The 25,233-nt window shown below is 56.5% G+C and overlaps 11 protein-coding genes across 11 annotated transcripts; 3 read left to right on the top strand and 8 right to left on the bottom strand.

Moving 5' to 3' along the window:
• Nucleotides 1-408: 408 nt before the first annotated feature.
• IE81DRAFT_365961 (NAD(P)-binding protein) lies at nucleotides 409-1,838 on the top strand (the record flags this gene model as incomplete). Its single annotated transcript, XM_025516970.1, has 8 exons — nucleotides 409-515; nucleotides 591-846; nucleotides 948-1,016; nucleotides 1,093-1,105; nucleotides 1,187-1,212; nucleotides 1,298-1,427; nucleotides 1,523-1,738; nucleotides 1,810-1,838. The coding sequence occupies exons 1-8, from the start codon at nucleotides 427-429 to the stop codon at nucleotides 1,836-1,838; spliced, it is 828 nt and encodes a 275-aa protein (XP_025370302.1). The 5' UTR covers nucleotides 409-426.
• A 253-nt stretch (nucleotides 1,839-2,091) lies between these two features.
• Nucleotides 2,092-3,735, bottom strand: IE81DRAFT_289026 (hypothetical protein; the record flags this gene model as incomplete). The annotated part of the gene is made up of 5 exons (XM_025511800.1): nucleotides 2,092-2,680; nucleotides 2,751-3,042; nucleotides 3,129-3,440; nucleotides 3,515-3,590; nucleotides 3,661-3,735. Coding segments are annotated over 5 exons (1,344 nt in total), but the record flags the coding sequence as incomplete, so codon positions are not given.
• IE81DRAFT_322654 (hypothetical protein) lies at nucleotides 3,718-4,209 on the bottom strand. The gene is made up of 2 exons (XM_025513701.1): nucleotides 3,850-4,209; nucleotides 3,718-3,769 (listed from the first exon to the last, which is right to left on the bottom strand). The coding sequence occupies exon 1, from the start codon at nucleotides 4,189-4,191 to the stop codon at nucleotides 3,979-3,981; it is 213 nt and encodes a 70-aa protein (XP_025370300.1). The 5' UTR covers nucleotides 4,192-4,209; the 3' UTR covers nucleotides 3,718-3,769; nucleotides 3,850-3,978.
• Nucleotides 4,210-4,863: 654 nt separating this feature from the next.
• IE81DRAFT_322653 (hypothetical protein) lies at nucleotides 4,864-5,293 on the bottom strand. Its single transcript, XM_025513700.1, has one exon. It carries the CDS (start codon nucleotides 5,246-5,248, stop codon nucleotides 4,937-4,939), a length of 312 nt encoding a protein of 103 aa, XP_025370299.1. The 5' UTR covers nucleotides 5,249-5,293; the 3' UTR covers nucleotides 4,864-4,936.
• Nucleotides 5,294-6,058: 765 nt separating this feature from the next.
• Nucleotides 6,059-7,133, top strand: IE81DRAFT_97715 (hypothetical protein). The gene is made up of 3 exons (XM_025517799.1): nucleotides 6,059-6,542; nucleotides 6,578-6,810; nucleotides 6,927-7,133. The coding sequence occupies exons 1-3, from the start codon at nucleotides 6,193-6,195 to the stop codon at nucleotides 6,956-6,958; spliced, it is 615 nt and encodes a 204-aa protein (XP_025370298.1). The 5' UTR covers nucleotides 6,059-6,192; the 3' UTR covers nucleotides 6,959-7,133.
• Nucleotides 7,134-8,126: 993 nt separating this feature from the next.
• Nucleotides 8,127-11,985, bottom strand: IE81DRAFT_322649 (hypothetical protein). Its single transcript, XM_025513699.1, has 6 exons — nucleotides 10,295-11,985; nucleotides 9,954-10,231; nucleotides 9,174-9,874; nucleotides 8,835-9,098; nucleotides 8,278-8,769; nucleotides 8,127-8,205 (listed from the first exon to the last, which is right to left on the bottom strand). The coding sequence occupies exons 1-5, from the start codon at nucleotides 11,828-11,830 to the stop codon at nucleotides 8,564-8,566; spliced, it is 2,985 nt and encodes a 994-aa protein (XP_025370297.1). The 5' UTR covers nucleotides 11,831-11,985; the 3' UTR covers nucleotides 8,127-8,205; nucleotides 8,278-8,563.
• Nucleotides 11,986-12,156: 171 nt separating this feature from the next.
• IE81DRAFT_322648 (S-adenosyl-L-methionine-dependent methyltransferase) lies at nucleotides 12,157-13,246 on the top strand. The gene is made up of 2 exons (XM_025513698.1): nucleotides 12,157-12,973; nucleotides 13,055-13,246. Exons 1-2 carry the CDS (start codon nucleotides 12,386-12,388, stop codon nucleotides 13,184-13,186), a joined length of 720 nt encoding a protein of 239 aa, XP_025370296.1. The 5' UTR covers nucleotides 12,157-12,385; the 3' UTR covers nucleotides 13,187-13,246.
• IE81DRAFT_97399 (hypothetical protein) lies at nucleotides 13,201-14,157 on the bottom strand. The gene has a single exon (XM_025517798.1). The coding sequence runs from the start codon at nucleotides 14,053-14,055 to the stop codon at nucleotides 13,270-13,272; it is 786 nt and encodes a 261-aa protein (XP_025370295.1). The 5' UTR covers nucleotides 14,056-14,157; the 3' UTR covers nucleotides 13,201-13,269.
• A 212-nt stretch (nucleotides 14,158-14,369) lies between these two features.
• On the bottom strand, nucleotides 14,370-16,565 carry IE81DRAFT_329647 (hypothetical protein; the record flags this gene model as incomplete). Its single annotated transcript, XM_025515158.1, has 4 exons — nucleotides 14,370-15,251; nucleotides 15,315-16,099; nucleotides 16,318-16,330; nucleotides 16,431-16,565. The coding sequence occupies 4 exons, from the start codon at nucleotides 16,563-16,565 to the stop codon at nucleotides 14,370-14,372; spliced, it is 1,815 nt and encodes a 604-aa protein (XP_025370294.1).
• A 2,778-nt stretch (nucleotides 16,566-19,343) lies between these two features.
• Nucleotides 19,344-21,479, bottom strand: IE81DRAFT_289105 (hypothetical protein; the record flags this gene model as incomplete). Its single annotated transcript, XM_025511801.1, has 3 exons — nucleotides 19,344-19,666; nucleotides 19,743-19,914; nucleotides 19,992-21,479. The coding sequence occupies 3 exons, from the start codon at nucleotides 21,477-21,479 to the stop codon at nucleotides 19,344-19,346; spliced, it is 1,983 nt and encodes a 660-aa protein (XP_025370293.1).
• Nucleotides 21,480-23,824: 2,345 nt separating this feature from the next.
• Nucleotides 23,825-24,676, bottom strand: IE81DRAFT_346739 (putative RPS22A-ribosomal protein S15a.e.c10, cytosolic; the record flags this gene model as incomplete). The annotated part of the gene is made up of 4 exons (XM_025516071.1): nucleotides 23,825-23,837; nucleotides 23,921-24,167; nucleotides 24,475-24,586; nucleotides 24,656-24,676. The coding sequence occupies 4 exons, from the start codon at nucleotides 24,674-24,676 to the stop codon at nucleotides 23,825-23,827; spliced, it is 393 nt and encodes a 130-aa protein (XP_025370292.1).
• Nucleotides 24,677-25,233: the final 557 nt, after the last annotated feature.

Raw genomic sequence — 25,233 nt, 5'->3', positions numbered from 1 at the left:
TGACGGAATGTCGACGACCTTGCTCGTCGATGCGTTTTGCACTTCAAGACTTTCTCGTCTCATCCACCGAAACACCGATCGCCAAGTCGTGAGTCTCTCTGACATCATGAAGGGCAATCAATCAGCAACAAGCAGCATGACAGTTACAGTCGAGCGTACATCAGCGAGCTGCTGCAGGTACGATGCTCTTGGAAGCTGCGCATACGATGCTCTTTCTTGTGGCCGGCCATGCACGCACCCGACAAGCTGGTTGATTCGCAATCTTCAATCCGACCATCCATCGTGACGCTTGCTTCTTCGCACTTCTTGCAATCACATCCTCCTCATTCAGTCGCAGTGCGAGCGCATCTCATCGTCTCCTCACAAGGCAACCTTGTCCCCCCACCAACTCCTTTAAATTACGCTTCAGCACCCTCTCTCGCAAACATGTCGATGGAGTATGATCCCGAAGCCAAGCAGATTGAACCGCGCCCAGTTCCGAAGGTAGCTTCGAGCCATGTGTTCGACCTCTTCTCGTCAGTCGCGCGCCCTCCAGCCGGCTAGCCAATCATATGCTCGCCAAGCTGACGCTGTCCTTCTCCCACGTCAAGCATGAAGGGCAAGGTGGTCGCTATCAGCGGAGCAGCGGCAGGCATTGGGTTCGCAGCTGCGGAAGCTATGGCAGAGGCGGGAGCGGACGTTGCGCTTTGGTACAATAGCAACGACGCTGCCATCGAGAAGGGAGAGGAGCTGGCAAAAAAGACTGGCGTCAAGGTCAAGGCGTACAAGGTTGGCGTCACTGATCTGGAAGAGGTGCGCAAAGCGGTCGAGCAGGTCGTAGAGGATTTTGGAAAGCTGGATGTGGCGGTGAGTCTTTCTCTGCGCGGGCGCGCACAAGGCTCTCTGTTGCGTTGTCGCCATTACGCGTTTCTTCTCTGAAGGTGTTTGGACGCTCATTGACTTTGCAGATCGCGAATGCTGGAGTATGCATAGAGGGCGGTATTTTGGAGCAGACTCCAGAGCAGTTCCATAAGCAGGTAAGCGCGCGCGGCAATGATCTCTTTGCTTCGATCTGGTCAGCCCTGGCTCATACGCTGTACTTTCAATCATCAGACTGATATCAACTGTGAGTGCAAGTCGAAAAGGGCTGCAGGGTGACACGCAGTCATCGACGCCGTGCACTGACCTTCAACGGCGATCATCCAAGACTTTGGCGTTTTCCACGTCGCCAAGGTGAGACGCCGCAGTGCGCAGCTAGCCCCGCTTTTGCTCTGCTGGTTCGCGCTGACTTCCAAGAGCTGCTGCTGCAATGTATCAGGCTGCCGGAGAGGTGTTCCAAAAACAAGGGCGCGGCAACCTGATCATCACCAGCTCCATGTCGGCGCACATTGTCAACGTGCCAGTCGACCAGGGCGCCTACAATGCTTCCAAAGCCGCCTGCACAATGCGTGAGTACGAGGGGCAGCAGCTTTTCTCCTAGTCGTATTTGATGAGCGGCCTCTGATGCTCGTGATGTGGCTGCGTGGCGTTCATCTCAAACAAGTTGGCAAATGCCTTGCTAGGGAATGGAGAGCGTTCGCTCGGGTGAATATGGTCTCGCCAGGTTTCTTCCAGACCGACATGGGAGCCAGACCTCAAATACTGCAAGAAGCTTACAGGATGGCCGTACTGGGAAGACAAGGCGATACGCGCGAGCTAAAGGGCATCTACCTTTACCTCGCTTCCGACGCTTCCACGTACACTACCGGTTCGGACTTTGGTGAGTGCCACCTGTGTCAAGTCAGCGCGAGTTGCTGCGACGCAGGCTAACTTGGCACCCTTATGATGCAGTCGTGGATGGCGGGTACATCCTCTCGTAGACGTGCCCCGCAGCGTTTCTACGGCTTGCCTAGCGTGCATGAAACGCACACGCTTTTGTTCAACTTTCAGTGCTTTGCAATGACCTAGTCAAGAGTGCTGTGCAGGACTTGCACCGGCAGCGCAAATGGTCAAATTCCCAAATGCCCGCAGTGGAATGAGGCTAAAAAGTACAAAATATGTCGAGATTGGTTCAGTACTCGTATAGGGGGGAGCTTGCGGGCCTGCCGCCAAAGTCGATGTTGGTTCCTCTACTCAATAGATCAAGTTGTGCTGACTAGTGTTGTGATCCAGCAGACCTCGTCGGCTGCCAATGCTATTGTCCGAAAACTGCGGTTCGTGCTTCTTGCTCACGCCTTTAGCGAACGAGGAGAAGCCGGTAGGGTACTGCGCAACCTGGGCCAACCTGGCAATGTCCCTCTTGTAATCCTCTTCGTTCCAATTATCTGTAAAGATGAATGGCAAGATGGAGAAGACGCAAACGACAAAGGCGATGCTGCCTCCGAACAAGCTCCACGCTAGGAGCCTGTTGTTATGCGTGTCGTAAGGACGCTTTGGCGGAACGGCTTTTGTGCCGTTCATCGCTTCGCCAGGATTGTAAGGCACAATGTCGGGATACCTGTTGCCGAACTCGTTGACGAAGAGGAACTGCAAGGAGCTATTTGAACTGTACACGGCGTAGTCTTGATGGCTGATGTTACCTAGGAAAGAGACGGAATGGGTGGGCGGGAGCGTCTTGGTGCCTGTGAGATTCGCGAGGGAAAGGACAAATTGGGAGCCCCTGTCGAGATGGTTCCCGCCCTGTTCTCTCGCTTGGCAGTGCGTGTCACCAGCACCGTTGTCGCTGAATAGGAGGACAGCACTGTCAGCGAATGACGCACAGTGCCAAGCTTGCCAGCGCGTGAGACCCTCACAGTAGACCATATGCCATGTGTATCTTGCGACTCAGAAAGCGCTGCACGATGTAGGTCGTGTTTGCCACCACATCTTTGCGAGCGTACTTGATCACCTTGGTCTGATTCCCGTAGAGACCGTAATGGTACTGCTGTGCCTGTGCATCGCACGTGGCGTTAGGATACGGTCTGTCCTTGGAAAGCCAAGTGTAGCTTCCCGGATCGCCAATAAAGTAGTAGACATTGTCGTCGTACTGTTTCTGCTTCTTGAGCGTAGCATAGCGCTGTACCATTTGTCCGCCCATCGAGTGACCTACAAAAAAGACAAGCATGATTGCAGAACGTGTCAGGTAGCCGGCCAAAGGGCATCATCCCGAATCATTAGCGAGGGCGACTGACCTACGAGAGTGACAGAACTCAGCGCTGGCCACTGAGCAGTGTCGAAAAACGAGTCTAAAAAGTAGTCCAGCACCTCAAACGTAGACAGACTGTGGTTCAGTTTGGGTCCGACCGAATTTCCACCATACTCCCACGCAGAGCCGTTCCAGTACAGTTCGTTGCCTTGCACGCTGCCCGCTTGCTGGTCCACCTCGTTGAGCCAGGCAGGGCTGACGATGACCACAGATCCGTTTGTGACTCCACTGCTCTGGTTGTTATACACGACCGCGGCGGCGTTCTGCGCTAGATTGGCATAAAGCCAAGTGTCTCTAGCTGTCCATGGCACAATGACGGAAGCATGAGCGGAAACAATGTTCAGTCTGCGTCGAACGCGGATGCCCACTCACGTTTTCCAGGCGCAGTGACGACTATCCGCTTTACATTTTCGCGTTGATACATGCCAGCTGAGGTGATGTAGAACGGCTGAATGTGGGAAAGAAGGGTCTCCGTGAGCGTCTGGATGCCTTGCAATCAGCTTTGATCGTTGACGCACCATGACTGCACCCGGTACGACTTCCCAGCTCCTGTTCAGGTCGTAGCCCTGCTGTTGGGGCAGAGCGGTCCAGCCACCAGCGGCAGAGATGTTGGTGGAAGCAGTAGCGCTGCAAAGATCATCGAGCGACACGTCTCAGGCATGGCGGCTAGAGATGACGACGTTGTATCCGTGCACCTTTCAGCTCACATAAAAGCTGTGGCATTATTCCACGGAAGCTGTGCTTCATTGCTATCGCCGCTTACGCTGTGAGCGCGAACGCGCATCGGGGCAGCGGAACGCCAAAAGTGTCAGGGACGAGAAGGCATCGGAACACCATTACCGTCGATACATCAACCACTCACAGTTGCTGTCATACAATGTGGCGGATGAATGTGTTGGTAGCTCACAAGAGTCAGGACTCGCCCCTTTTTTGCGCAATTTTTGCGCCAAACTCACATCTGCGGTATCCGTCACTCCCGATGCGTTGTTGGCAAGGTAGGGAATCTGCTGGACCGCTTGAGCAGCCCCGACGGGGTCTGTGGCGGCCATATCCGTGATGAATTGCAAGTCGCGCTTGACAAAATCTCCTCTGGCATTCAGTGAAGTGCGCGACCAGCCAGGCGCAGCTTGGCCTCCGCCAAGCCCAACGTCCTTTTCCACCGCTTCTGCCCGATCGTAAGAAGCATTCCGCCGAGTCACTCGATTGAAGCGGCCATGTCGATCCAAGTCGTGAGACAGCACAGCTCGCGGTTGTACGCTGGAGCTGCGTTCTTTCCTTGATGCCCCTCTATCAGCCTGGGCTGCGCTAGCCAGTAGCAGGGAGCTCAGAGCCAGGTAGAAAGCTGCTTGCGCACGCATCTTGCTTGTTCACGTCTTTTGCTACGAGCGAGCGCTTGAGTATATGGCTATCGTTGTGGACGAACATGGTGAAGAGCTCGTAGCGCAACGTGCAGCATGGCGACAAGGGTCGAACTGAATGCCATCGTCGACGTCGGCAATGATCGCTTGCCAAAGCACAGCACAGCAGCACGCTCGGCGTTCAGCGAGACTCCGATGCAGTGATTGTCCTGCGTTGAGGGGCTGCGCAAGAGGCACGAACCTGTACATCGCCCTGAACGGTGCCGATTCGGCATGGACATTCGGGTCCAGCAAGGCGAGCGTGAAGTGAAATAAGAGCCCTCTGCCCAAGTATTTTACGCAACTCGACCTCTCCACCACGCCCGAGGAGCAGGCAGAGAGCACGCAGCTGCAATCATGCTCGTTTGAATCTCCGTTCCAGCCCGGACCCCTCGTATCACTGCGCAGAGCATGTGTGACACTCGAAGCTGTATGGATACATCGCAGGCTGTGGAGCGCGCTCTCGCTTTCGGTGTGCCGTTTGTGCGATGCTGCAGCTGGCTGCGAGGAGCGAGCCGTTGCCGTTGCTAATTACGGCAGGGAGGCAGGCAGGCAAGCAGACTGTGAGGTGCGCGCTAGCCTTGCGTGTGTGGCTTGCGGCAACACCGGCATCCAGCAGAGTTTGCAGCAGCGGCAGCAGTGGTGGTAGTAGTAGTACTACAGAAGAGCTTGTTGTAATGAGCACCCAGAGCCAGGAGAGTAGGTCCATGAAATGCGCCGCCAGCAGAGGGGCGATTCACGAGCCTTTGGTGTAGGTTGTGCCTGCGCTTTCTCTGTAAAACCTTGCCACCTCGTTCTGCCCGCATGTCGTTCTTGTGAATAGATATTGACTCTTGGACTGTTGCTACATCTTGCATGTCACCTTGTATTCGGAAGCCCAAGTTGAATAGCGAACTTGTGATCGTTTGAATGCGAAGGGCAGGCGCGGTGGTGGATGTGCTGACTGCTGATGTAGATCGCCCCTTGCCGACGTGCCGAAGGCGGAGTTGCGTTGCGTTGCGTTGCGTTGCGCTGCGCTTCGCCGCCCGCCCTTGACGTCGGTCTCAATAAGAAGCTGAAAAGCTTGTTCTTGCCTGCCGGCGGTTCAGAATCGAGATATGCCGCATGAGCTAGCTGCATGCAGGAACCCCTTTGGCATCGCAGTCACGACTCACGAGTAGTCTAGTAGTCGTGAGTGTGCATGTGTTGCATCCGCTCATTCTGCGCCTTGGCTGCTGCATGCTGCCCTGCGATCCTTTGGCATCGCGTCCGTCACGCTTACTCGCTGATTTGGGAGCAAGTGCGGGTGGTCAATGCGAAGGGAGGAGGAAGTGAGGCAAGGCTGCTTGCTGGGTTGATCGAGCAGCATGCGGTCATGAGTCATATCAGAGTCACAATCACGTGAATACTGTAACCACCGAATTCCCACTCACGTGTCTCTCTGATTCGTGACTGTCGCAATCGCGAATAGCGCGAGTCAGCAGCGAGGCCGTCCAAGCGGACCGTCAGACAGTCGAGAATAATCAGGTCGGGGCGTGTAGATTTGCACGCGGCGCAAAGTTGTGGTTGGAGCTTCCTTCCTCTTGCAAGCGCGCGCGCAGAGGTGGAGCAGCTGCTGTGTGCGCACAGTCATGAGTCGCGCAGCGGACCTCGACGCGTAAGTCAACAGGTTCGATGGATGTATCACACAGTAGATGCGCTGCCAAGACCGCAGTCGCACGCTCATCTCTTCATCGTCCCCATGCAGCTCCTATTCCAACTTTTCACTCACTCGCACCCTCCCAGCACCGGCGCTCAACCAACATCAAAGCCTGCAATCCTTTTCCCCCCCGCCTCTCGACACCTCGCCCATCGTTCTTACAGATTCAAGCTCCATCGCATCATGTCATCATCCGCAAGCGACAACGCGCCCAAATGTCCTTTGGGCTTCACCGGCACTCCACCCGTGGGTCACCCGGCCATTCCTGGCCTTTTCGCAAGCAACGATTCCAAATCTTCGTCGAGCGGTGCATCGGAAAAGAAAGGCGGCTTGACCTGCTTGACCGCGTCTGGGCCCGAGGCAAAGACTAGGTGGAGCCCTTCCCTGCTGCTCACCCTCGATGCCATCTTTCTCGCCGCTTGCTTCCTCGTCGCCATCTACTGGCCGCAGCTCAAAGACTCAACCGCAACATTCAAGCTTGCGGATCTGTTACCTCGCGTATCCTTCGACCTCGGACGAACCTGATCTAGACTCCAGCTTGCTATGCTCTTCGCTCTGCGTGTCCTGCTCATCTATGGCACACGGACGACGTGGTGCGTTCATAGCCACCACACCAATCCTACCAGAGCCAGGCTTGCTGCCAATGTTCATTAGCCCACAAGTGCTGATCAGGTGACACACCATCCTGCATCGCGATGCTTGGCCCAAGCTAATTCGGACCATGCCCATATCAACCAATGACCCCGAGCTCGCTGGTCGAACATCCCTCGCGAAGGCTGACTTGTTTTTGAAACGGGAGCGCCCCAACATGAGACACTGCCAAGGCAATTACAAGCAATAGGAGCGCTCTCCTGCGCGCACCTCGTCCTCCCCGAATCGTGTCAGCAGCTAGGACGCCGCTGTACCTAATTTCGGTAGATCGCGCTTTCAAAGGCTGACCTGGTCCCAGCTGGCGGGGATTCCTCAAGCAACAATTCAGAACACGGCAGACGGAAGATGCTTCGCAAGATTACAAATACATTTTCTGCTGGTCATACAAGTTGATCGGGCGTCATTTGCGATCGAGGCCGAAGCGGCAACGACGCAGTGCTCAATCCTCATTATCCGTTGCTCCTTCCGGCTGGAGCGCTCTCTGTCTCCGTCTTGCTCTCAGAAGCTGCAATACATCTTCCTGTTTGCGTGCTTCTCGTTCCGCTTCTGCTTTTCGATTCGCCCTTCGGCTTGCCGCAGTCCGATGATCCATAGCGGACTGAGCTCGTGATGGCGCTGGCGAAGCCTGTCGCCTTGCATCCTGTCTTCGTGCCGACGTGGTCTCCAAGAGAGCAGAGGTGGAGGATGGAGACGTGATGGATTGCGCGATTGGACGACGTTCCGTTGCATCGCTTTCTGCTTCCGAAAAGTCGATGGTGTCTTGTCCGAGTACACCTACGTCTGCTGAAGCAGCCACTCCGTGCGCCCAACGACGAAGCGCACTCGATGCTTCTGTCGGCATGCGACTTGGTGGTGGTCGAGCCGTCGGGGAAACGGGTCTCGTCCGATCGCCAGCTGCTTGAGTGTTTGCGCGGCCCCTTACTTGAGTCGCCACCCCGGATGGTGCCGCTACAGCCTGTTGCCGTAGCCTGGAGAGAGTGTCCGTAGGGCGGTCTAAAGACGATCGTCTTTCGCCTTCGATCACTGCATTTGCCGAGCGTAGTCTCCTCAGAGGTGACGCTGCCAATTGCGCCAGAGTGACCTCTGGTGCGCGCCGGGCGCTAGGCGATTGTGTGGCTGTGGCAGACAGGATGCTCTCACTGAACTGAGCTGGCTTGATGTTAGGTCTGTGAGCTTTTGGCGTTGGCGCTCCATTCACTTCTGGCTTGCACTCCTTGGTCGAGTCTGTTGGTACTGGCGAAGCACCAGGACTGGAGCTCGGCCGGTGCACGAATGGGCTGACTTTTCGGAGTTGCGCTGCAGCACGCAGGCGCACGGCTGAAGGGCCCCCGAAGCGCCTGTGGAACGATCAGAACTTGGTGAGCGACTCTCGACTACCGACGCGCACTTCATTCGAAACCGCAACTCACGCCGCAGCACGCATCGATCGCTTGGCTTTGCTTGCCCTGATCCAATGAAAGAACGCTTTGCCCAGCATTTGATTCCTATCTCGATCGATCGCCTGTCGACGAGCCACAGCCACCGGTAGATTGTCGCTCCACTTGTCCCACGAATGGCTAAGCAGCCTCTGTCTATCGAGTTTGAGAGCTGGCAGCACGCGGGTGCGAGCCTGCCACTTGCGCATAACGGCATTGGCAGCGCCTTCTTGCCTCTTCATCGCCACCTCATACTCCTGCATCCAGACAAAAGACAAGGTCAGAGGCGGACTTTTGCCAAACAAGCGGCGTCTAGACGCACCAATGGCCGCAGGCTAATGTCGTAATGCTTTTCGGTCCACAAAACCCATGCTTCCTCCATCTTGCGCCGGTCTCGCTTTGCCTTGAAAGCCTCGGCAGCTACACGATGGCCCCGGTTGATCCGCGTTCGAGACAGCCAACTGCTCAAAATGCGTCGTGTGCGCTCTGCAAGAGGGTATCGATGAAGGAGTGAGCCACTCGAAGCCGATGCGGCTCAACACAACACTCACCCTCTTTCTTGACGTCCGCAAAGCTCTGGCCGAGGTTGATTAGGTCCTCGTGGCGCACGCATGCAGCAACCCACTGTGACCATGCGCCTCTCAGCATCATGCTGTCCCATCTCTCTGAGGCTCGGAGCGCTTGACTGCGCTGTTCGATGACTCGATTCATCCACTGACCCAGCGCCAGTCGTAGCATGCGGTCGTCCCGCCGATTAGTGACCTTCTCAACTGCCACGCGCTCTTTTGCGCGCTCCGCAGCGCAAGCGCGCCAGGCTGGACATGAGGTACCGAAACCTTCATCAGCGCTCCGACATCGAAGACGGGCACCACAAAGGGAACCGCACTCACTGGTGAAAGCGGCTCTGACTCCTATGGTGGCTCTCCGCGACTGCAACTCCGCGCATCTCCTTTCTCGCAGCAGAGCTGCCCACTCCTGCCACGATCTTCGCAAAGCGACAAACTCGGCGACCTTAGCGGCTCTGCGCTGCATCTGACGCTGCGATTCCAGCAAAGAGCTCCACTGTGCCAGGCTTTTGGACAACAGGCGCTTGGCGAAAAACGCGTCAGCCTCGGCAGCATCAGCTTCATGAAGACTATGCCTTCGCCGCCATTTCGACCACACGTTGGTCGTGGTTGCGCGCCGCGAGCGAGCCTGGACCTGCTCTGCTTTCGGTTCGAGCAACGCCGCAAAATGCGACTTCCGATCCTTCCAAGCTTTGAAAGCGGCAGCAACTGTCCTAGAACTGCGGACCCTGCACACAAGGACGAGGCGCTCTTCCAGCATCCACTGCGTCAACACGCGATGTTGCAGGCGCTCTTCTCGTATGACAAGAAGACTAGAGGCGGTATCCTGCATGTCCGCAAGCTTTTGATACTTGTTTTGCCAGCGGCTAATAGCCTGACGCTTTTTCCGTCTGACTCGCCAGCGATCGGCGAGCGACTCTCTGCGCGCCCGATCTGCGCGCTCGCTCGTCGCTGTCTGCCAAGCTTTGAAAGCGCCTCTTTTGACTCGCAGCGCGAGGTAATTGGTTGCCAAAACATTCAATTCACTGTCGTGAGATCAGATAAAACAGGAGTGAGACTCTTGAAGCGCTGACGACCTCTCAGACTTTGTGAACGACCACTCACCCCTGTTTGCGCCATGCCTCAAATGCGCTCCGGACCAAGCGGTCATCTAACCTTTGCGATGCTTCGGCCTCTGCTCGCCTCAAAGCCAAGCGCTTCTGCCACGAGTCAAAGGAGTCCGCAAGCCGATTGCGCATCATCGTCTGGGCCATCTCGTTCTCGACAGACTTCAAGCGGCGTGATCGCGCAAGGGCGAGGTTCCACATTGAATATGCTCCGCGGACTAAGTGCTCCTCTCGCAGTCTTCCAGCAAAGCGATGCAGGAAGCGCGAGCGCCACTCCTGCGTGTGATCACGTTGATTAGAATGTTGCGTCCTGCTGCAAAGCACACACGCAAGACTCACCTCCCATGCTCTCCACTTCGCCCTGTGGTCGCGTTCTGACGTGACTGCGTCCCAGGCAGATTTGAGCTCGGCAACGCGGGCCTCCTTGCGATGCTCCTTACGAAGCGCACACGTTTTCCTCCATACTCTCCAAGCGCCTAGAAGGCATCTCACCTTGTCCACGCCGCCCGCGGCGTTCAAGGCCTGCTCTTTGGCCTGGCGACGCTTTACCCAACACCTCAGCGCTTTGGACAAGATGATTTGATCATGAGCTCGATCTACGCGGCCTGCGTTGGCCTCTAATCGCTGATAGCGCTGCCTCCACCAGCCGAGCGCAGGCCGCAGGATCTTTCGTCGATCATGCTCTTCAGCCAAGCGTGTTGCTGGCGCGTGACTTAGCTCCTCCGCCAAAGCTACTCGCTCCGCTTCAGCTGCTGCAAGAGCTGCCCGCTCCTCGCGAGACCGGGCGATCACCGCAGCGAAGCGTCTTTGCACTTCGTTCTGGGCTGATGTGCGCGCAGATGTATCGCGCCTCGCCTCAGGCCCACAAGAAGTCGATCGATCGGTGTCCGATGGTTGGGGGTGCGGTCGGCTCAACGGTTTGACGCCAGTGAGACCTTCCTTGCTGGGTTGCATCGCACGAGTGGGCCGTTGCAGGTCTGGGGAGTCCGACTCGGAGCCATTTGGCGGTGTGCCGGAATATTGGCGAAGCTTGTGGGGCACTGATTGCTGAGCAGCAATAGCCTTTTGACGTTCCGACATGGCATACGTCGCTGAAGGTGCTAGTGTGGAAGAATCGCTAGCAGTGTCCACATAAGCTCCCTTATCCTGCCCGTGCGGTCTGTTACCATCATCGCCATCCTGAAATCGACCCGCTTGCCGAGAAAGCGTTCGCGCCTGCGCAGCTAAAGACTGTAGCTTCGATGGCTGGCTTTGTTGCTGCAGAGCGTCTGGGAGTCGCACTGCGTGCCTATGGCCAGGATTTCTGTGGATGTTGGTATGAGCAGCTTGAAGTCTCCAGCGCTCCAGTTCATCAGCACTTCCTCCCGTCGTGACGTCTTCCTCGCTGCTCTCGCTTGCGTCCTCTGACCTCAGCGTCGCATCCTCACCGCTGCTCGTCGAGCGAGGTTCCAGTCCAAGCGCCATGCGCACAGCATCCCACCTACTGGACCAGTCGCGACCTCTCACTTGGAGCAGACAAAGCGTCTTGTCCCACAAGAATGCGTCCTTCTCCTCATTGCAAGGGCTTGGCACTGGGAGAGCTCTGACGGCATTGTAGGCCTTCTTTAGAGAGGCAAAATCGGACGCTCCGCCGCTGTGCAGGTGGGTGATGACCGCATCAAAAAAGGCGATGTCGGCGGTGCTGAGCGTGCCAAAGGTGGCCGAGAGGGGCTGTCGAGAGGATGAGGAGGCAGAAGAGATGGAGGATGCATTGGCGCGGACAGATAGCAAGGAAGAGTTGAGCTGTGCTACACGATGGGCCAAGAGGGGCGTGCGAGTGTCGTGCACATCCCGTCGCAATCCTGCTGGACGAGACGCGTCTGAAGGCAGAGCCATCTCGAGGTGGCCTACACTGTCGCGACTCGAGCGTCAGTGTGACATCTTGCTATCATGCCGTCGTCCGACACGCTGACGCTGACGAGGCTCGATGTGAAGTCATCCACTTTTGACTGTTGATTCGTCGGGTCGGTGACCATGGTGGACTGTAGGCATTGTGGTTCAGTAATGGCCACCGCGGGCAGAACAACACTTGACTTCGAGAGCGTATGCATCGTCAGCTGTTGAGGGACTGGCTGCCCTTCGCGTCCACGCGCGTCTCGCGCGCGGGCGCCCTTTCGTGAACCTCTCCCGTGTCTCCCTCTCTTCCCGTTCCCGAACGGCGACCACGTGATAAGAATCGCCCGATCCAAGACGAGTCTGATGAGTTTTGAGTGGAGGTGCAAGTCTCGCTCCCGCACGCTGACAATCTTGAATTTGGCTAAGAGGTGCTGTTCTACACTCGAGAGGGATGTGTCTCCACCCCTTTGTCAAGCATCATACACAGGTCCAGGGGGCGCATCACAGCGCAGTCGCCGCGATTCACCTACCATTCGTACTACTGCTGATCGCACCATGTCGACCGCCAACGCTTCGGGCTTGCCGCCAGGTGTGGAGAAGCTACGAGAGATGCTAGCAGGTGCTCACGATTCCGGCAAGTGGGATTCAGCATGGCAAGCCGGCTTGACGCCGTGGGACAAGGGTCAAGCTCAAGCAGCGCTGGTCTCTACGCTTTCGGAGGCAAAGACGTCTGAGCTGCTCCCCACTTCTGGCCGAGCTGTCGTGCCTGGAATGGGCAGAGGCTACGACGTGGCCCTCTTGGCATCCAGAGGCTTGCACACCGTCGGCGTGGATATCAGTCCAAAGGCAGTCGAAGCGGCTCAGCAATGGCTGGATAGCCAGTCATCAACTCCAGCCTCGAGTCAAATGTCCGTAAGGGCAGCAGACTGGTTCAGTCTTGAGCCCACGCAAGCCGACTCAGAAGAGGAGAACGATGGCACAATCAAAGCTTTTGATCTTGCATACGACTACACTTTCTTTTGCGCCCTGCCTAGCACGCTGCACCAGAAGTGGGCAGACACCTATGCTCGACTTATCAAGCCAGGGGGAAAGTTGCTCTGCCTGGTGTATCCTATCGGGCCCTTGAGTGACGCCGGGCCGCCGGTGAGCAGAGGCTGTGACACCAATTTGCATTCCATGATGCCGCTCATTCGAATCCGGATCATTTCTCTCCTTTGCGAATAGTACAACGTCTCGTCGGATCAGCACAAAGCATTACTTTCGAAAGCTTTCGAGCTCGAGCACCACGCGCCGCCGAGTAAGAGCGCTCCAGAACGAAACGGCAAGGAAGAAATCATGATCTGGAGGCGGAAATGAGCAAAGTCGCGGGAATTGTCATGCATTGCGGTGGGACTTCGTGTGGTCGTTCAAAGCGTGTGATGCTGGCCAATGAACCTTCATCAGCGCCATCCAGCGCATCCACGAACTCGGATTTCTTCTTGCGACCCGTCCGCGTAAGAGTCGGTCGAACGAGACTCTGGGGTAGGCTTGCGTCGTAGCAGACGCGGGGTCTGCATCTGTCTATCTAGTGCTGCGCGAGAGAAAGCGTTGCCCAACGCCGACGTGCCATCTGGTGGGTCGTAGGACGATGCTGTCCAAGGCGATACGGGACTACCGACTTCTGTCGAGCCTCTTCGAGGAGTAGACATTCGTCGAGGCTGTCTTGGGATTGTCGATGCACTTGGAGTTGTCGGACTTGGCGTCACCATTCTCGTGACGTCGTGTCGACTAGCACCGCTCGAGCTGTGGCGCTGAGATCGCTCGCGGTCAGCCGAGCGCAAGACATCTCTGAACTTGTAGTGCTGCTCGTCGCGGTCTACACTCCAGCGCGGCAGCGGCGACAGGCTTCTAGATGCATGTCGGTGTGAGGCTCCAACTCCGCGGCTTACGGTACTTTGCGCCGGCGGCCTCAGATGAGTAGCAGAAGTAGAGAATTGTGCGGATTGGGGCGTGGCAGTGGCAGGCCAGGGCCTAGACCTTATCCAGGTAGGCCAAAAGGTGGGAACGCGTCGATTACGTGCTGGTTTGAGATACTCCTGGAAATGCGAGCGATCATGTGGTATCAGTGGAATCGAGCATGAACGATGGGCCACCAGAGCATGACGTACTTTGCAAGCAGCCAGGACGAAAGCCGCTGGGTTTTGAGAGGGCATTCGGGTGTGCACGCTTCCCGAGACAGGGTACATCAGTGCGTGGTCAGAGAGTTTGGCTTGGCTACGTCTGTACAACGCTTGAAGACGACTGCGAGCGTCGACAGTGCCGACCAACACTTCCGAAGACGAAGCCTCCTGTGGCGGCCATGTCAGAGTCGTCGGTCCTGCAGCCTATTGCATTTGCGAAGCTTGACTCACCACTGGATGTGTCACGGTCATGGTGAGTATTAACGCCTCGTACACAACAAGTGTAAGGGGCCCTGATGGCCGCCCCTTTAAGTCCAGGGGGCACAGCCGCTGCGGAAACAGATCTTCTGAAGTGAGCCTTGCGCCGAATTCAGGCTTGATTACTTCACGGCCGTACTCACGGTGAAAGCAAGGGACACCCACTTCTGCAAATTTTGACTCTGACCTCTGATCATAGGGTCTGCTCGTCCGTCTATCAGCTGACGTGCTACAGCGCGCAGGATTTCGCGCAGAGCATAGTCATCTAGAAGATCTAGCGGAAGCACCGCGGCATCTGAATCGGCAGGGAGCACCGCGCTCAACAATTGCCAGAGCGATCCAGTCTTCTGCCTCTTTATAAGCATGAGGAACCCTTCGAATGGGCTGCTTGCATCTACATTGATAATGCCATTGCTCTTGCCGTCCACCCGCAAGTGAGTGGAGGTACTGGTCCGTGCAACTTGCGTTGCACATTCCTTTGAGCTTGAAGTTAATTCGGTTGCCTCGCCTTCTTCGACCTCGTTGCTCGACAGATGAGCATCCAAAGCGTCCCTGAGGATTTCACTGAACCATCGCACAATTGCCGTCCTCGAAGCTTCAGCCGCTTCGTCGGCCGCTCGAGCAAACTCAAATTGAGCCAGCAGCGCGGCGATGCGCTTGAAGAGTACAACGTTGGAGCTCAATGGCACCCACTCGGCGCGAATCGCATTGAGCAGCGCAGCTTCTGTATGGACTCTCCATGAGCCTTGAATGATTGTCTCGATAGCGGTGAGGAGGTGCGTCCACCACTCTTCCTTCTCGACGATATTCTGCAGCAACACTTTTGAGGTGCTCTGAGGCCATTCTCGCATGTGCTGTTCAATACCATGATGAATGGAAGCAATCTCTTCTTTGGAGCATCCAGGGACGGTGAGGCACTGAATGAGGATGTCTACCGAGCTAGCAGCAAACCGTGGGAACTTTCGTGAGACCTGCGAAGCTAGCGCGTAGCCGATCACTCGAATCTTTACGGACGTGGATGCCCAATCAGTCTAGTAATGCTACTTAAGGTCTGACGGAGGCCTCACCTTCTCGTCGTCGTGATCGCAGAGATCCCAGAGCGCGTCCAGAGTGGCTTGCTCGTCTTCGCGAATGATGTGCGGACCAGCCACAGAGAGCGCTCCTTCGAGTGCAAGCTTGCGACGGTCGGCTGGTCCATGTGATGTCCACGTCAAGACTCTTCGATAGGTCGACGATAAGACTGTTGTCCAGCGCTCATCGGTAGCCTTTTTACCTTCTACAGTGTGAGAGGCGGGGGCAGCAACGGCGGACTTTGCTTGCCAGCTCGCCTTCAGCAGGACGATCAGAGCCTTCAAAGGCGACGAGTTGGCGGACGCATTGGGATCGATCTGGCCGCTATGCAAGGTGCCCAAATCGTTGCACGCCGAGCTAGACGTGGTGATGGCAGGAACTGTCGGCGCGGAGTCTTGCCTCTCCTCGCCGCTCCCTTCCGTGCTTGCAAGATACTTGTCCACGTAGCTGTCGAGTGATTCGGATCGGCGATGAGCAGCCGTGTGTGTTTCAGAGCGTGGTCTTTTAGATTGAGGAAGCTCGGAAGCAGCAAGGGCATAATCTTTCAAAGACGGGCTCGACAATCGTTTCTGAAGGTCGTCAGCACCCTCTTGCATCTTCGCGTCCCCGCGCTCCTTGGTACCTCGCCTTGGCCTGATTGGTGTCGTATTGCTACCAGAAGCCCTGGTCTGACCGGATTTCTCGATTTGAGCTGAAGAATTGCTACGTTTACGCTTGTAGGCGGAGCTGCTAGACTCGTCCGCGTGCAGTGATGGCGACGAGCGATAGTCTAGCCCTTGCTCTGTTGGCAAACAGTGCCTGCGACCTTGACTTTGTGATGGACGTTCAACGTCACAGGTAGGCGGCGTCATGGCTCCTCTGGACGAATGGCTATGAGCAGATAGGCGCGGAGCAGGCGCGAAACGCTCGGATCAGTGCCTGCTCAAGCGCGTGATCACGCTACGACAGCCCCATGCATGCTTTCCCGACATGACTGCAAGCTGAACCTGATCAACTTACCGGCTATCGATGCCTGCCGATGCAAGCAAGCAATGAGGTACTTCTACCCAGGTGCTGAATTGCGAGGGCCGCCTGTACGGCACTGCCGATCGCGGCCGTGATGGAATGCGCACCTGCTGCGCTTCACTTGATCCGCTGGTGCAACCTGCATCTGTCGGTGAGGCGCTTTCATAGCATGCTGATGGATGCCGTGGACCGGTAGGGACGCCATGTAAGGCGCGGGTCGAGTTGAGCTGAACAGAGAGCATTGTGGTGACTCGATCTTGAGTGCACCGCGAAGCGATGGGCCTTGACGGCGCCACAGAAGTCGATTGGGGCTTGCGCGCCTGCGGAATTGTACGCACGCAACGCGAACGTGTGGTTCACAGCTGCTGCTGCTGGCAGGCCACGGGTGATGCAAAATCGTCCCGGCCGCCGCGACTCGCAAATGCTTTGACCTTCAGCAGCTAATGATCTGCTTTCTTTCTCTAAGCAGGTATAGAACTCGTCGAAACTTGATCGTTGTGACCTAATCAGAATTCAACGAGTTAGAGAATTGCTCGTGACTTTGATTCACGATCTTGGATGGACTGCTCGCGCTCAAGACTGGGCGAGTGACCCTACCAGAGGCGCCCTCAATCTTGAATCAGTATGTAGACGTTGTCTGAGGTGGTGCGCCCTCGATTTCCATCACAGTCGAGAGTATAGTACGTAGTAGTGAGCCAGTGTCTTGATGAGTCTAATCCATCCCTCTTCTAATCTATGCTTGAGCGTTGATTCACTCTGACTCTGAATCTCTCGCCACGTAAATGTATATATATCGATGACCGCGTGACGCCAAACGGCGAGACCGACTGAGATGAGACCGCGCAATGGCTGAATTTGATGGACCTTGAATAGGCGTGGGGGACTCTACTCTACCCTGTATAGCTATTGTATCGTGCACAGCCTGGGGGAGATGCTCCTCAGCAGCAGCGCCAGCAGCAGCAGCAGCGCTATGTACGTAGTTGTCGGTATGTGCACCAGTCCAGACAGAAGCAGATTAAATCGTGAATGAAAAGGCTCAGATGAGAAGGTTCATATGAGTGTTTGGCCAGGGTCGCGTCTCGCGAGAGCACCTTTTCGATCGAGGTTGCCCAGACCCGCGACGTGCTCGTTGGTACAGCCACGAATCCAGATCGTGACGCCTTGTTGGTTTGCCGCCTAGCTGGGCCAAAGCTAGGACGCGATGAGCGGAAACGCTCTATAGCAACGCTTGCAGAAAGGGGAGATTACTGCTAGCTCAGCAGGTGGAGAATGCAGAGTGCCTCGAGTGCCAGACTCGTAGACAGTCAAGCTGAATGGAGCAGGCGGCGGTCTTTGCAGCAGAGTCCGAGTCAGGGCAGCTTTGGGCTACGTGCACCGACCCAATTGACGTCCAAGTCTCTGGATGCCTCCGCCCTTTATAAGCAAAAACCTGCTGCATGTTCATTTGACTCGGAAGCTTATCAGATGCTAGCGTGCTTGCCTACTCGCCTATCGCTGTAGCTGCTATCGATGGAGAGTGTGAATTTGTCCGTGTGGCAATCAAGTCGTGCTAGCATGCAGAAGCTGCGCAGGGCAGGTCTGCCATCAAGCTATCTTGACATGTGCATCCATTCCTCACCGGTGACTCTTCCTCTTGTCGCATGCACGGTTGGTGCTTGCAAGCATCAGGCGGACATGCAAGAGTAAGGATGAGCGCTTGAGCGACGCCATCCGAGGCCTACGCGACCCTTATCAGACCAAAGAGATTGCGCGATATCGACGAGTCCTGATTGCGGTCGTTCATTGCTGCACGGACGCCTGAAATTGATGATGAAGGATACATCGACGCCGCAAAGGAGCGGGGATCAGGATATCATTGATTGCTTGATTGCGACCGTCACTTTTGAAGCGGGGCGAGAGGGCGACTCCCCGGGCGGCATGTGGGCCGTTGCGCTTCCCCAAGCACGTCACGCCGGCGGTACACGTACCGTTGCGGTGCCCCAAACACGCCATCGGCGTGATTCTGATTGAGTGAGCTGCCTCCGAACTTTCAAATACGTTGACATCCTCGCGATGTTCGGGATTGGTGATTTCCGATGAAGTGTTGTGAGTGGATACGAGCGAGCACGTGCGAGCGCGCGTGCGCACGCGCCACACGCAAGTCGTAAGTCAAGAGCGGATCCCTCACTCCCTGCCTTGTCCTGCTGTCCCTGTGTGCACCTGAAGCTCGAGTCAGAGTGGGACCTCGAGCGGGACTCTGCGACACTCGTTGCCTGCTGGTTTCACATTTGATTCAGCTTTTAGCAACGATGTCATCCGCTCATCGATGAGTCTTGATTTGGCGTCGTCGTGGCCGCATGATTGGAGACCACCTCGCTCATATGAGAGTGGAAATTGAAGCAGGGCGTCATCGAGGAGGTTCTCGATTGAGCGCCCGGCGTAGATGAAACGTGCCATACATGCACCACGAGGATTGTTCCGCCGTGCGTCGCCAAAAAGCGCGATTTACAGACCTGTCTGCGCAGCTCCCACCAAGCTTTGGAGTACGCGGTGAAAGGTGCCATGCTGGTGGCAATATGCTAATTGTGCAAGCCGAACAGCACCGAGGTCCTCGCGGCAAGTGTCTACTCAGCGGTCAGCTTCCTCTCATCGCTGTGCGATAAGGATGGGCCATCTGTAATGACATTGACGTCGACCAGCACCTCCTTGCCTCGCAGACTTCTGCTTGGTCATGACCGCAGTCACAGAAGAGAGCCCATGGAACCGGTATTGTGTAGCAGTGGTGCGCTAATCGACTTCCACCAAAACATCCATCAAGCATCCAGTCGAGGTCTTGAGCTGCTGGCTTTTCGCCGATGCATTTACCTTACTCCGGTCACGTCTCGAGGATGACAGGCAGAAGCCGATCAAGGCGCCTCGCGCTCGCTGCCTCTCATAGACGGTCGTCAAGCAATCATGCTCTAGCCTAGTGCATGCCCTCGGATTGCCACGTTCTGACCACATTTACGCCAGTGTGCATGGGTTGCATCACGTCGAAGTGTTTACAGCTTTGATACTGAGCTTGCTGCAGATCGAGGAACCTCTTGAGCTTCGGGTGGTCTTGGAATAAGGCGCATGGGTTCCAATCGCCACTGGACATCCTTCAGCACTTTGGTGCTGGGCGACCAACGCGCATAGTCGCTGAGCAGCTTGGCAATATCGGAGGAATAAAGCTCTCGGACTGCCACATCCTCCAAGATCCCGCGCAACGCCCAGGGAAGCGAGTAGGGGTTCCACCTTTGTGGCTCGAATGTTTCGAAAATGGGCGCTGGAGGCGCGCTTTCGCCCACTAGTAATGTCGGAGGGCGCAACGGTGATGTAGTTTCTGTCGAGCGCAAATGCAGTAAGTGTAATGTGAGCAACAATCGAAAGGAGGGAGAAGCAATTTTTGATTCGCTCACCTAAAAGATAACGAGCAGCAAAATCGTAGGTTAATGGCTCTTCATAGCACTTGCTATGGCCTTCCCCAGCGTAGAGTGAGCCCGCTACCGAAGCAGACAGGAGAGAGAGGAGTCCGTGATCAGGCAAGCCCGCGTTCCGCACGCCAACGCAGAAAGCCAAGAGGTTCGTCAACTGTGGCCGGGTCGATTGAGAGAGCGTGCGGTCAGAAAGTGACATGCGCAGATGATGGTGAAAGCGAGACGACTTACAAAGTCGACGCGAGGGAATGCTCGGCTATCCACGTACAGAGCGCGCACGATGCTAGGATGACTTGTGGAGGAGTTGAGTGCAGAGTACAACGGTACGACTTGGTCATCCACTGAGGCGACATAAGCCACCTTGACGCCCTTGTCCAAAACAATACGCTGAGCCGAAGAGTATTGGCGCGAGCAGGTGCTGCTGCTGGACTGATACTCAAACAGCTCCTTGGCAGCCGGCGTTTCGAACGCGTTCAAGTAGTAGTTGCTGACGCCTGAGCGCAAGCTGTTGAAGGGACCATGGTTGATGCCGGCAATGGCGAGCAGCGCAGTCCTTGTGCGGTTAGGCTGGACGGTTCCCTGCTCAAGCAGGCGCGCCAGAAGATGCGTTGCGACCACGCAGCCTTGACTGTGCGCAGCTATAAACAGCACATCTGCGTCCTTCACTGCTTGCACCCATTGCTGCTGCGCGAGGAGCGCGGCATACAGCTTGTCGATTCTATCAGCCACCTTCCCGTCGCCTTGAAGCGGAATGACCGTCAAACGCCCGTGCTCTGTGCTGGGTGGCTCCAAGCCTGCCCCCTCATAGTGCCGCTTGACGGAGTCGGCCATCATCGTAGCTAGCTTGGTACTGGTGCCAGTAGGCTCGCCGAACCACTTCGCAAGCGGTCCTACCGAGAACCAACCATGAATTCCAATCACGACCACTTTGTCCATTTCTTTGCACCCTCGTGACTTCGCTCGCTCCTTGAGGCCCATGACTGCCCATGTCCGTGGTAGCCTGTTCTCAGACTCTGCAGCTTCTCGTCGAGCTACTGCAGCAGGTCCAGCTTCCATGATCGACGAGCTCCGACGCAATTTGCTGGACGAGGTCGAGAACTTCCTTTCTCTGCCCCCAACCCAAGCTGTCACTGCACTCAAAGTCCGCTCTACAAGTCCTCCAGGAGGCGCATGTGAGCGAGGAGGCCGATCGAAGGTGTCCTCGAAGGAAGGCAAGATAAGATTGGCTCGAGGTGGACTTATGCTGGGAGGTTTTCCCGAACTCGACTCGCCAGGAGCCGATGGCCCACCTGTTCCTCGGCCCCCTCGAGTGAGTGGCGTCAGAGGTCGGCTCGCTGGAGGAGCGGGATCAGGTTGAGGACCTTCCTGGAGGCTACCTTCGACAGGCGTCTCTCCAGCCTTCCCTCCAGCCGTGGGCCCTTTACCAGCAATCGAGCTGCGAGATGGCTCAGACCCTTTGAGAGAGCCTCTCGAAAGCTTGTGCGCCAGCCCAGGAGGGCCACTCTGTAACCTTGAGGACGTCGGCGCGCCGTTCGTGGGCGTGGCGTTGTCGAGCTTGCCTTTCTTCTTGCGCCCGGCTCCACCGTCCCCGTCGCCATTGCCCGGAGGAGCAAGTCCGCTGGCGCCCCGTGGCCTGCCGAAGTTTTGACTAGCAGGGCGCAAGCCAGCTGCATTGGCCGGAGTGCCATCTTCGTTAGATCCCTCGAAATCAATTTCCATCACCTCAGGGCCGTCAGGCGCGTCGCCAACACGATGACTAGCAGTGTGTGCGCTTCGAGAGCTGAAGTACGATATCCATCCACTCTTAGTTGCGCTGTTCAGAACAGCTTTCCGGGCTTCGAGCTCTGGTGTCTGGATAGGCGCATGAGCAGGGCGAGCCAATGCTTCTGCTTTGACCTGCTCGGCGGGTGTCAGAGCGGGCGGAGGTTGCTTTACCTGCGCGGTGTCTAAAGCGCTGATGTCCGCCGTATCTGACGGCTCAGGGATTCTCGGCCATCCGGGCATCCATCGAGAGATGAGACCGACGGTAGTGTCGTAGTATGAGGCGGGCGCTGCTATTGTGCCGTCACCAGCAGAGGAATGCTCAGCCGCACCCTGTGTTGCTGGCGTCTCGCCTTGCAAACGTAGCGCTTCAAGTGAGAGCTGCGCTGTGTCATTGGCTTCTGGTGCAGAACGATTCCAGAGAGGCCATCCCCAGCCACTGCCGGCTGAGGCAGCAGGGTTTTGAAGTGGCACCGTCCCCGCAACTTCGCGGTCTAGCTCAGGCACGGGCGCGTTCTCCGCCGTGCCTTCGAGATCAGCAGTCTTCGTTGTAGGATCTTGTAATCCTTGCAAAGAAGCTTCCGAGTCCGCACCCCAGCCCTGGCGAAGTGGAGATGCTTGCGCTACAGCACCTCTGGCCACGCCGCTGATGCGACCACCACGAGCAGTGCGTCTCGAAGTGGACCCATTGCGAAGCTCTGGAGCCTGTAACGCCCTCTCTTCAGACGGAGAACTCTGTTGGATCCGTGTTGATTGCTCAGCGGAAGAAGGAGGGCTACCTTGGTCCGCCTCAGGATCGGTGTGGGCAGCGACCCCCCATCCAAACCAGCTGCTGCGCTTCGACTGCGTGCCCGCCGAAACTGGCAAAGAGGAGGAGGCAGTCTCACTCTGCGCCTCTGCCATCAGCTCCGCTCTAAATCTGGCCTCTGCATCATTCATCGGGGGAGGTGGCTCCTCTCTCTCCCTCATCACCGCGTCTCGGCCAACCTCCGCAGTAGAAGGCGGGCAAAGACTCTGTACGTCTGGAGCATCTGGAGGCTCGGCCTCCGCCTCGAGAGGTCCGAAGCCCCACCATGTTCGACGACGAGCTGCTGCTCTGGCCGAGGCCTCTAGTGAAGCAGCTGGAGGTGTCAATGGACGCTTGATAGATGCACTGGATCGTGCTTCTGGCGCAGCTGCTGGTGGCTCGTGTGGGGGTGTGGAGGCGATTGGATCCGGCGCTTGCGCTATAGTGGGATCCATCGAGTTTTGAGCAGGGCTCAATGCTTCCGCAAGTACATCGCGTGGCGGCTTGCAATCTTCGATCGTCTGACTTTGCTTGCGATGCGGAGTGCGAATAGAGAAGCTGGCATCACTCGCCACCCTCTGCAACCGGCGCGTCGCGCTTTCTGCCGATCTAGAGAGGTAGGAGGTCGATGGTACTTGCGATGCGGGGCTAAGTGTGGCCTGTGCAGCTGTTGGTGATGAGCTGAGCTTCACGCCGGATCGGGAGATTGTTGAGGGTGCTATGGATGGTGCTCGCTCGGGCATTGTGGTGCAGCGGAGAGTGGACACCCGGATGTGTGGAGGGAGGCGTGATAACTACGAACAGAGGGCTGTCGCAATGAGGCTGTGTTAGACTAAATGACGTTCGGCGTGCTTTCGTCATACATTTGAAGTGAATGCCAAAACCAATGCTATGACTCGAACTATAGCAGTCGAAGACGAGGTCTGAACGGAATAATTGAGGCTAGGCGATAGGAGTCAAGAGGTGTTACTCGGGGTGTCGTGAGTTAGAAACAGTGCACAGAGATGTCACTGTGGGTGGTTGATGCACGCGGCTCCTTGGCCCGCGTCGGCCACAACAGTGATCGAGTAAGGGGCGCATGCGCGCAGACCATGCATGCTCCGAGATTTCACGCGCCTGCTGATGCATGTCGATCCGTCAAATCACGAATGTGACCCGCGGCGAGGGACCGTACATGGACCGTGGCAGTGTGAGGTTTCGAGTCCCCATCTACCTCACGGCCTGACAAGCAAGAAGGAGCAGCTTGACAAATGACGACCGCAAAGACAAAGACCGATGGGCTTCACCGCTTACCGACGAGCATTGGCGGTGAAGTTTACGAGCAGATGTAGCACAGATCGCGAACCACCCACACGCAGTGGGGTGACCATTGATGCCATTGTGCTGTGCGCATAGTTTTGTGGTAGCGTAATGCATGAAGGTAGTACAGGGAGGCTTGACACTTCTCGGTGCGGAGCTAGGACAACAGCTTGACTCGCCAAAATCTGGTTTGCATAAGCAGCACAGATCGAGACGCTTAGTAGACGTATCTGCAAAAGAGTTGGAGTAGCCGAGTCCATCGTCAGCCCGACGACCCATTTTCACGTCTGCTGGACAAACGCATGCTACATACCCGAGAATCTTTCCACCGACGTGCTTGCGCCTGGCCTCGTGGTGGTCCATGATACCAGCCGAAGTGGTGAGGATGACAAGTCCGACGGAACGGCTGGGGAGCAAGTTGGAGGCGTAGCCCTCAATCCTGGAGAGGGGCACGTTGAATCGGGGAGAGATGACACCAGCCTTGTTGATTCTTCCGTTGAGCTGCACGACAATCTTGCCTGATCTGTGGTCGTCAACAATCTCGAACTCGCCGATGTAGCCTGCAAACACGAACAATAAGAATCTTCAGTCAGCTTTCGATTCGAGAGCGACTGGGCTGGGCATGTAGCTGAGTGCCGGCAAGCTGCCCACTCGAGGATGGAATGGAAGCTCGCTAGTGCAAGCGCCCGGCCCAAAGGGCTCGAGCAAGCTTTGCTCTGTCGGGCTCTTAAAGATGAGCACCGGTGGGGAGAATCGAGACGCGAGTGTGAATCGCGGCCCGGCCGATCGCCCAACAGTTATAAGCCCGAGGCTGAGGAGAACAGCCGTGCTCGTCGCCAAGTCGAGTGCTCCGCATTGTATGCTCACCATGTTGTTGCATGACGCTCAAGAACTTGATGGTGACCTTGGAAGACGGCCTGAGGAGCACTTGGCGCTTTCCCTTGCGCTCTGCGTTGACAATGCTGTTGAGCGCGTCGTTCTGTACGTGATAGTTGAGGGTCAGTTTCGCAAGTTCGCGTCGAATTTAGGCGCAGATTGCTGAACTCACCAGGACTGAGATGCGGACCATTTTGGGCGATCTTTGAGAGGGATATCCTGCCAGGCGGGTACAGAAAGGCTGAGCAGTCAGCCTACTGTTCCGCTCCAGCAATAAAACGATGCGCCGATCTCTGACGCTCCAAAGAGTCTCCATACAGCCCCCTTCATCGCCGGCCACCACTGCTTTGCTTGCTCAGTCCATCTATTAGATACCGAGCAAAGCGGCTCGACTGTCTCCTGAGCAAAGCACCTGCACCGCCAATCTCTGGATGCAGAGCCGTTGAATGCACCTGCCAAACCGACTTGATGAACAACATCAGGGTTAACCCAGCCAGCGGACGCGGTGGTGGAGCTCTGGGAAAGGTTTCATTGGTGCAAGCTGGAGGGAAGACCGAACCCTCCACGAAGCGCGTACAAAGGCATTGGCGAAAGTGGCATTGCAGTGACGAAGCCCTTGGAGGAGCGGCCTTCTTTTAACGGAAAGATACTTACTGGAAATTAGAGTGAGTTGAGTCGTGAGCGGATGCTGTAGTGGTTTGCGTGGAAGTGGAAGAAGGCTAAAGCGCTCGCTGGGCTCCTGAATCGTAA

This window comes from Ceraceosorus guamensis (genome assembly GCF_003144195.1).
Source record: "Ceraceosorus guamensis strain MCA 4658 unplaced genomic scaffold IE81scaffold_22, whole genome shotgun sequence".
In the NCBI taxonomy this organism is placed as follows: domain Eukaryota; kingdom Fungi; phylum Basidiomycota; class Exobasidiomycetes; order Ceraceosorales; family Ceraceosoraceae; genus Ceraceosorus; species Ceraceosorus guamensis.
The sequence above is the reverse complement of the archived record's forward strand: the minus strand, read 5'-3'. Positions and strand labels throughout refer to the sequence as shown.

Bases quoted from the DNA above. Each gene is read 5' to 3' on its own strand.
- IE81DRAFT_322654 (XM_025513701.1), bottom strand. From the start codon at position 4,191: ATGGCCGCCACAGACCCCGTCGGGGCTGCTCAAGCGGTCCAGCAGATT.
- IE81DRAFT_322653 (XM_025513700.1), bottom strand. From the start codon at position 5,248: ATGGACCTACTCTCCTGGCTCTGGGTGCTCATTACAACAAGCTCTTCT.
- IE81DRAFT_97715 (XM_025517799.1), top strand. From the start codon at position 6,193: ATGGATGTATCACACAGTAGATGCGCTGCCAAGACCGCAGTCGCACGC. The intron at 6,543-6,577 runs GCGGCTTGACCT...TCTGGGCCCGAG, and splicing joins CGGTGCATCGGAAAAGAAAG to GCAAAGACTAGGTGGAGCCC. The intron at 6,811-6,926 runs GTGCGTTCATAG...GCTTGGCCCAAG, and splicing joins TATGGCACACGGACGACGTG to CTAATTCGGACCATGCCCAT.
- IE81DRAFT_322649 (XM_025513699.1), bottom strand. From the start codon at position 11,830: ATGGCTCTGCCTTCAGACGCGTCTCGTCCAGCAGGATTGCGACGGGAT. The intron at 9,875-9,953 runs GTGAGTGGTCGT...ATCTCACGACAG, and splicing joins GAGGCATGGCGCAAACAGGG to TGAATTGAATGTTTTGGCAA. The intron at 8,770-8,834 runs GTGAGTGTTGTG...ACCCTCTTGCAG, and splicing joins TGCGGACGTCAAGAAAGAGG to AGCGCACACGACGCATTTTG.
- IE81DRAFT_322648 (XM_025513698.1), top strand. From the start codon at position 12,386: ATGTCGACCGCCAACGCTTCGGGCTTGCCGCCAGGTGTGGAGAAGCTA. The intron at 12,974-13,054 runs GTGAGCAGAGGC...CTTTGCGAATAG, and splicing joins TGAGTGACGCCGGGCCGCCG to TACAACGTCTCGTCGGATCA.
- IE81DRAFT_97399 (XM_025517798.1), bottom strand. From the start codon at position 14,055: ATGTACCCTGTCTCGGGAAGCGTGCACACCCGAATGCCCTCTCAAAAC.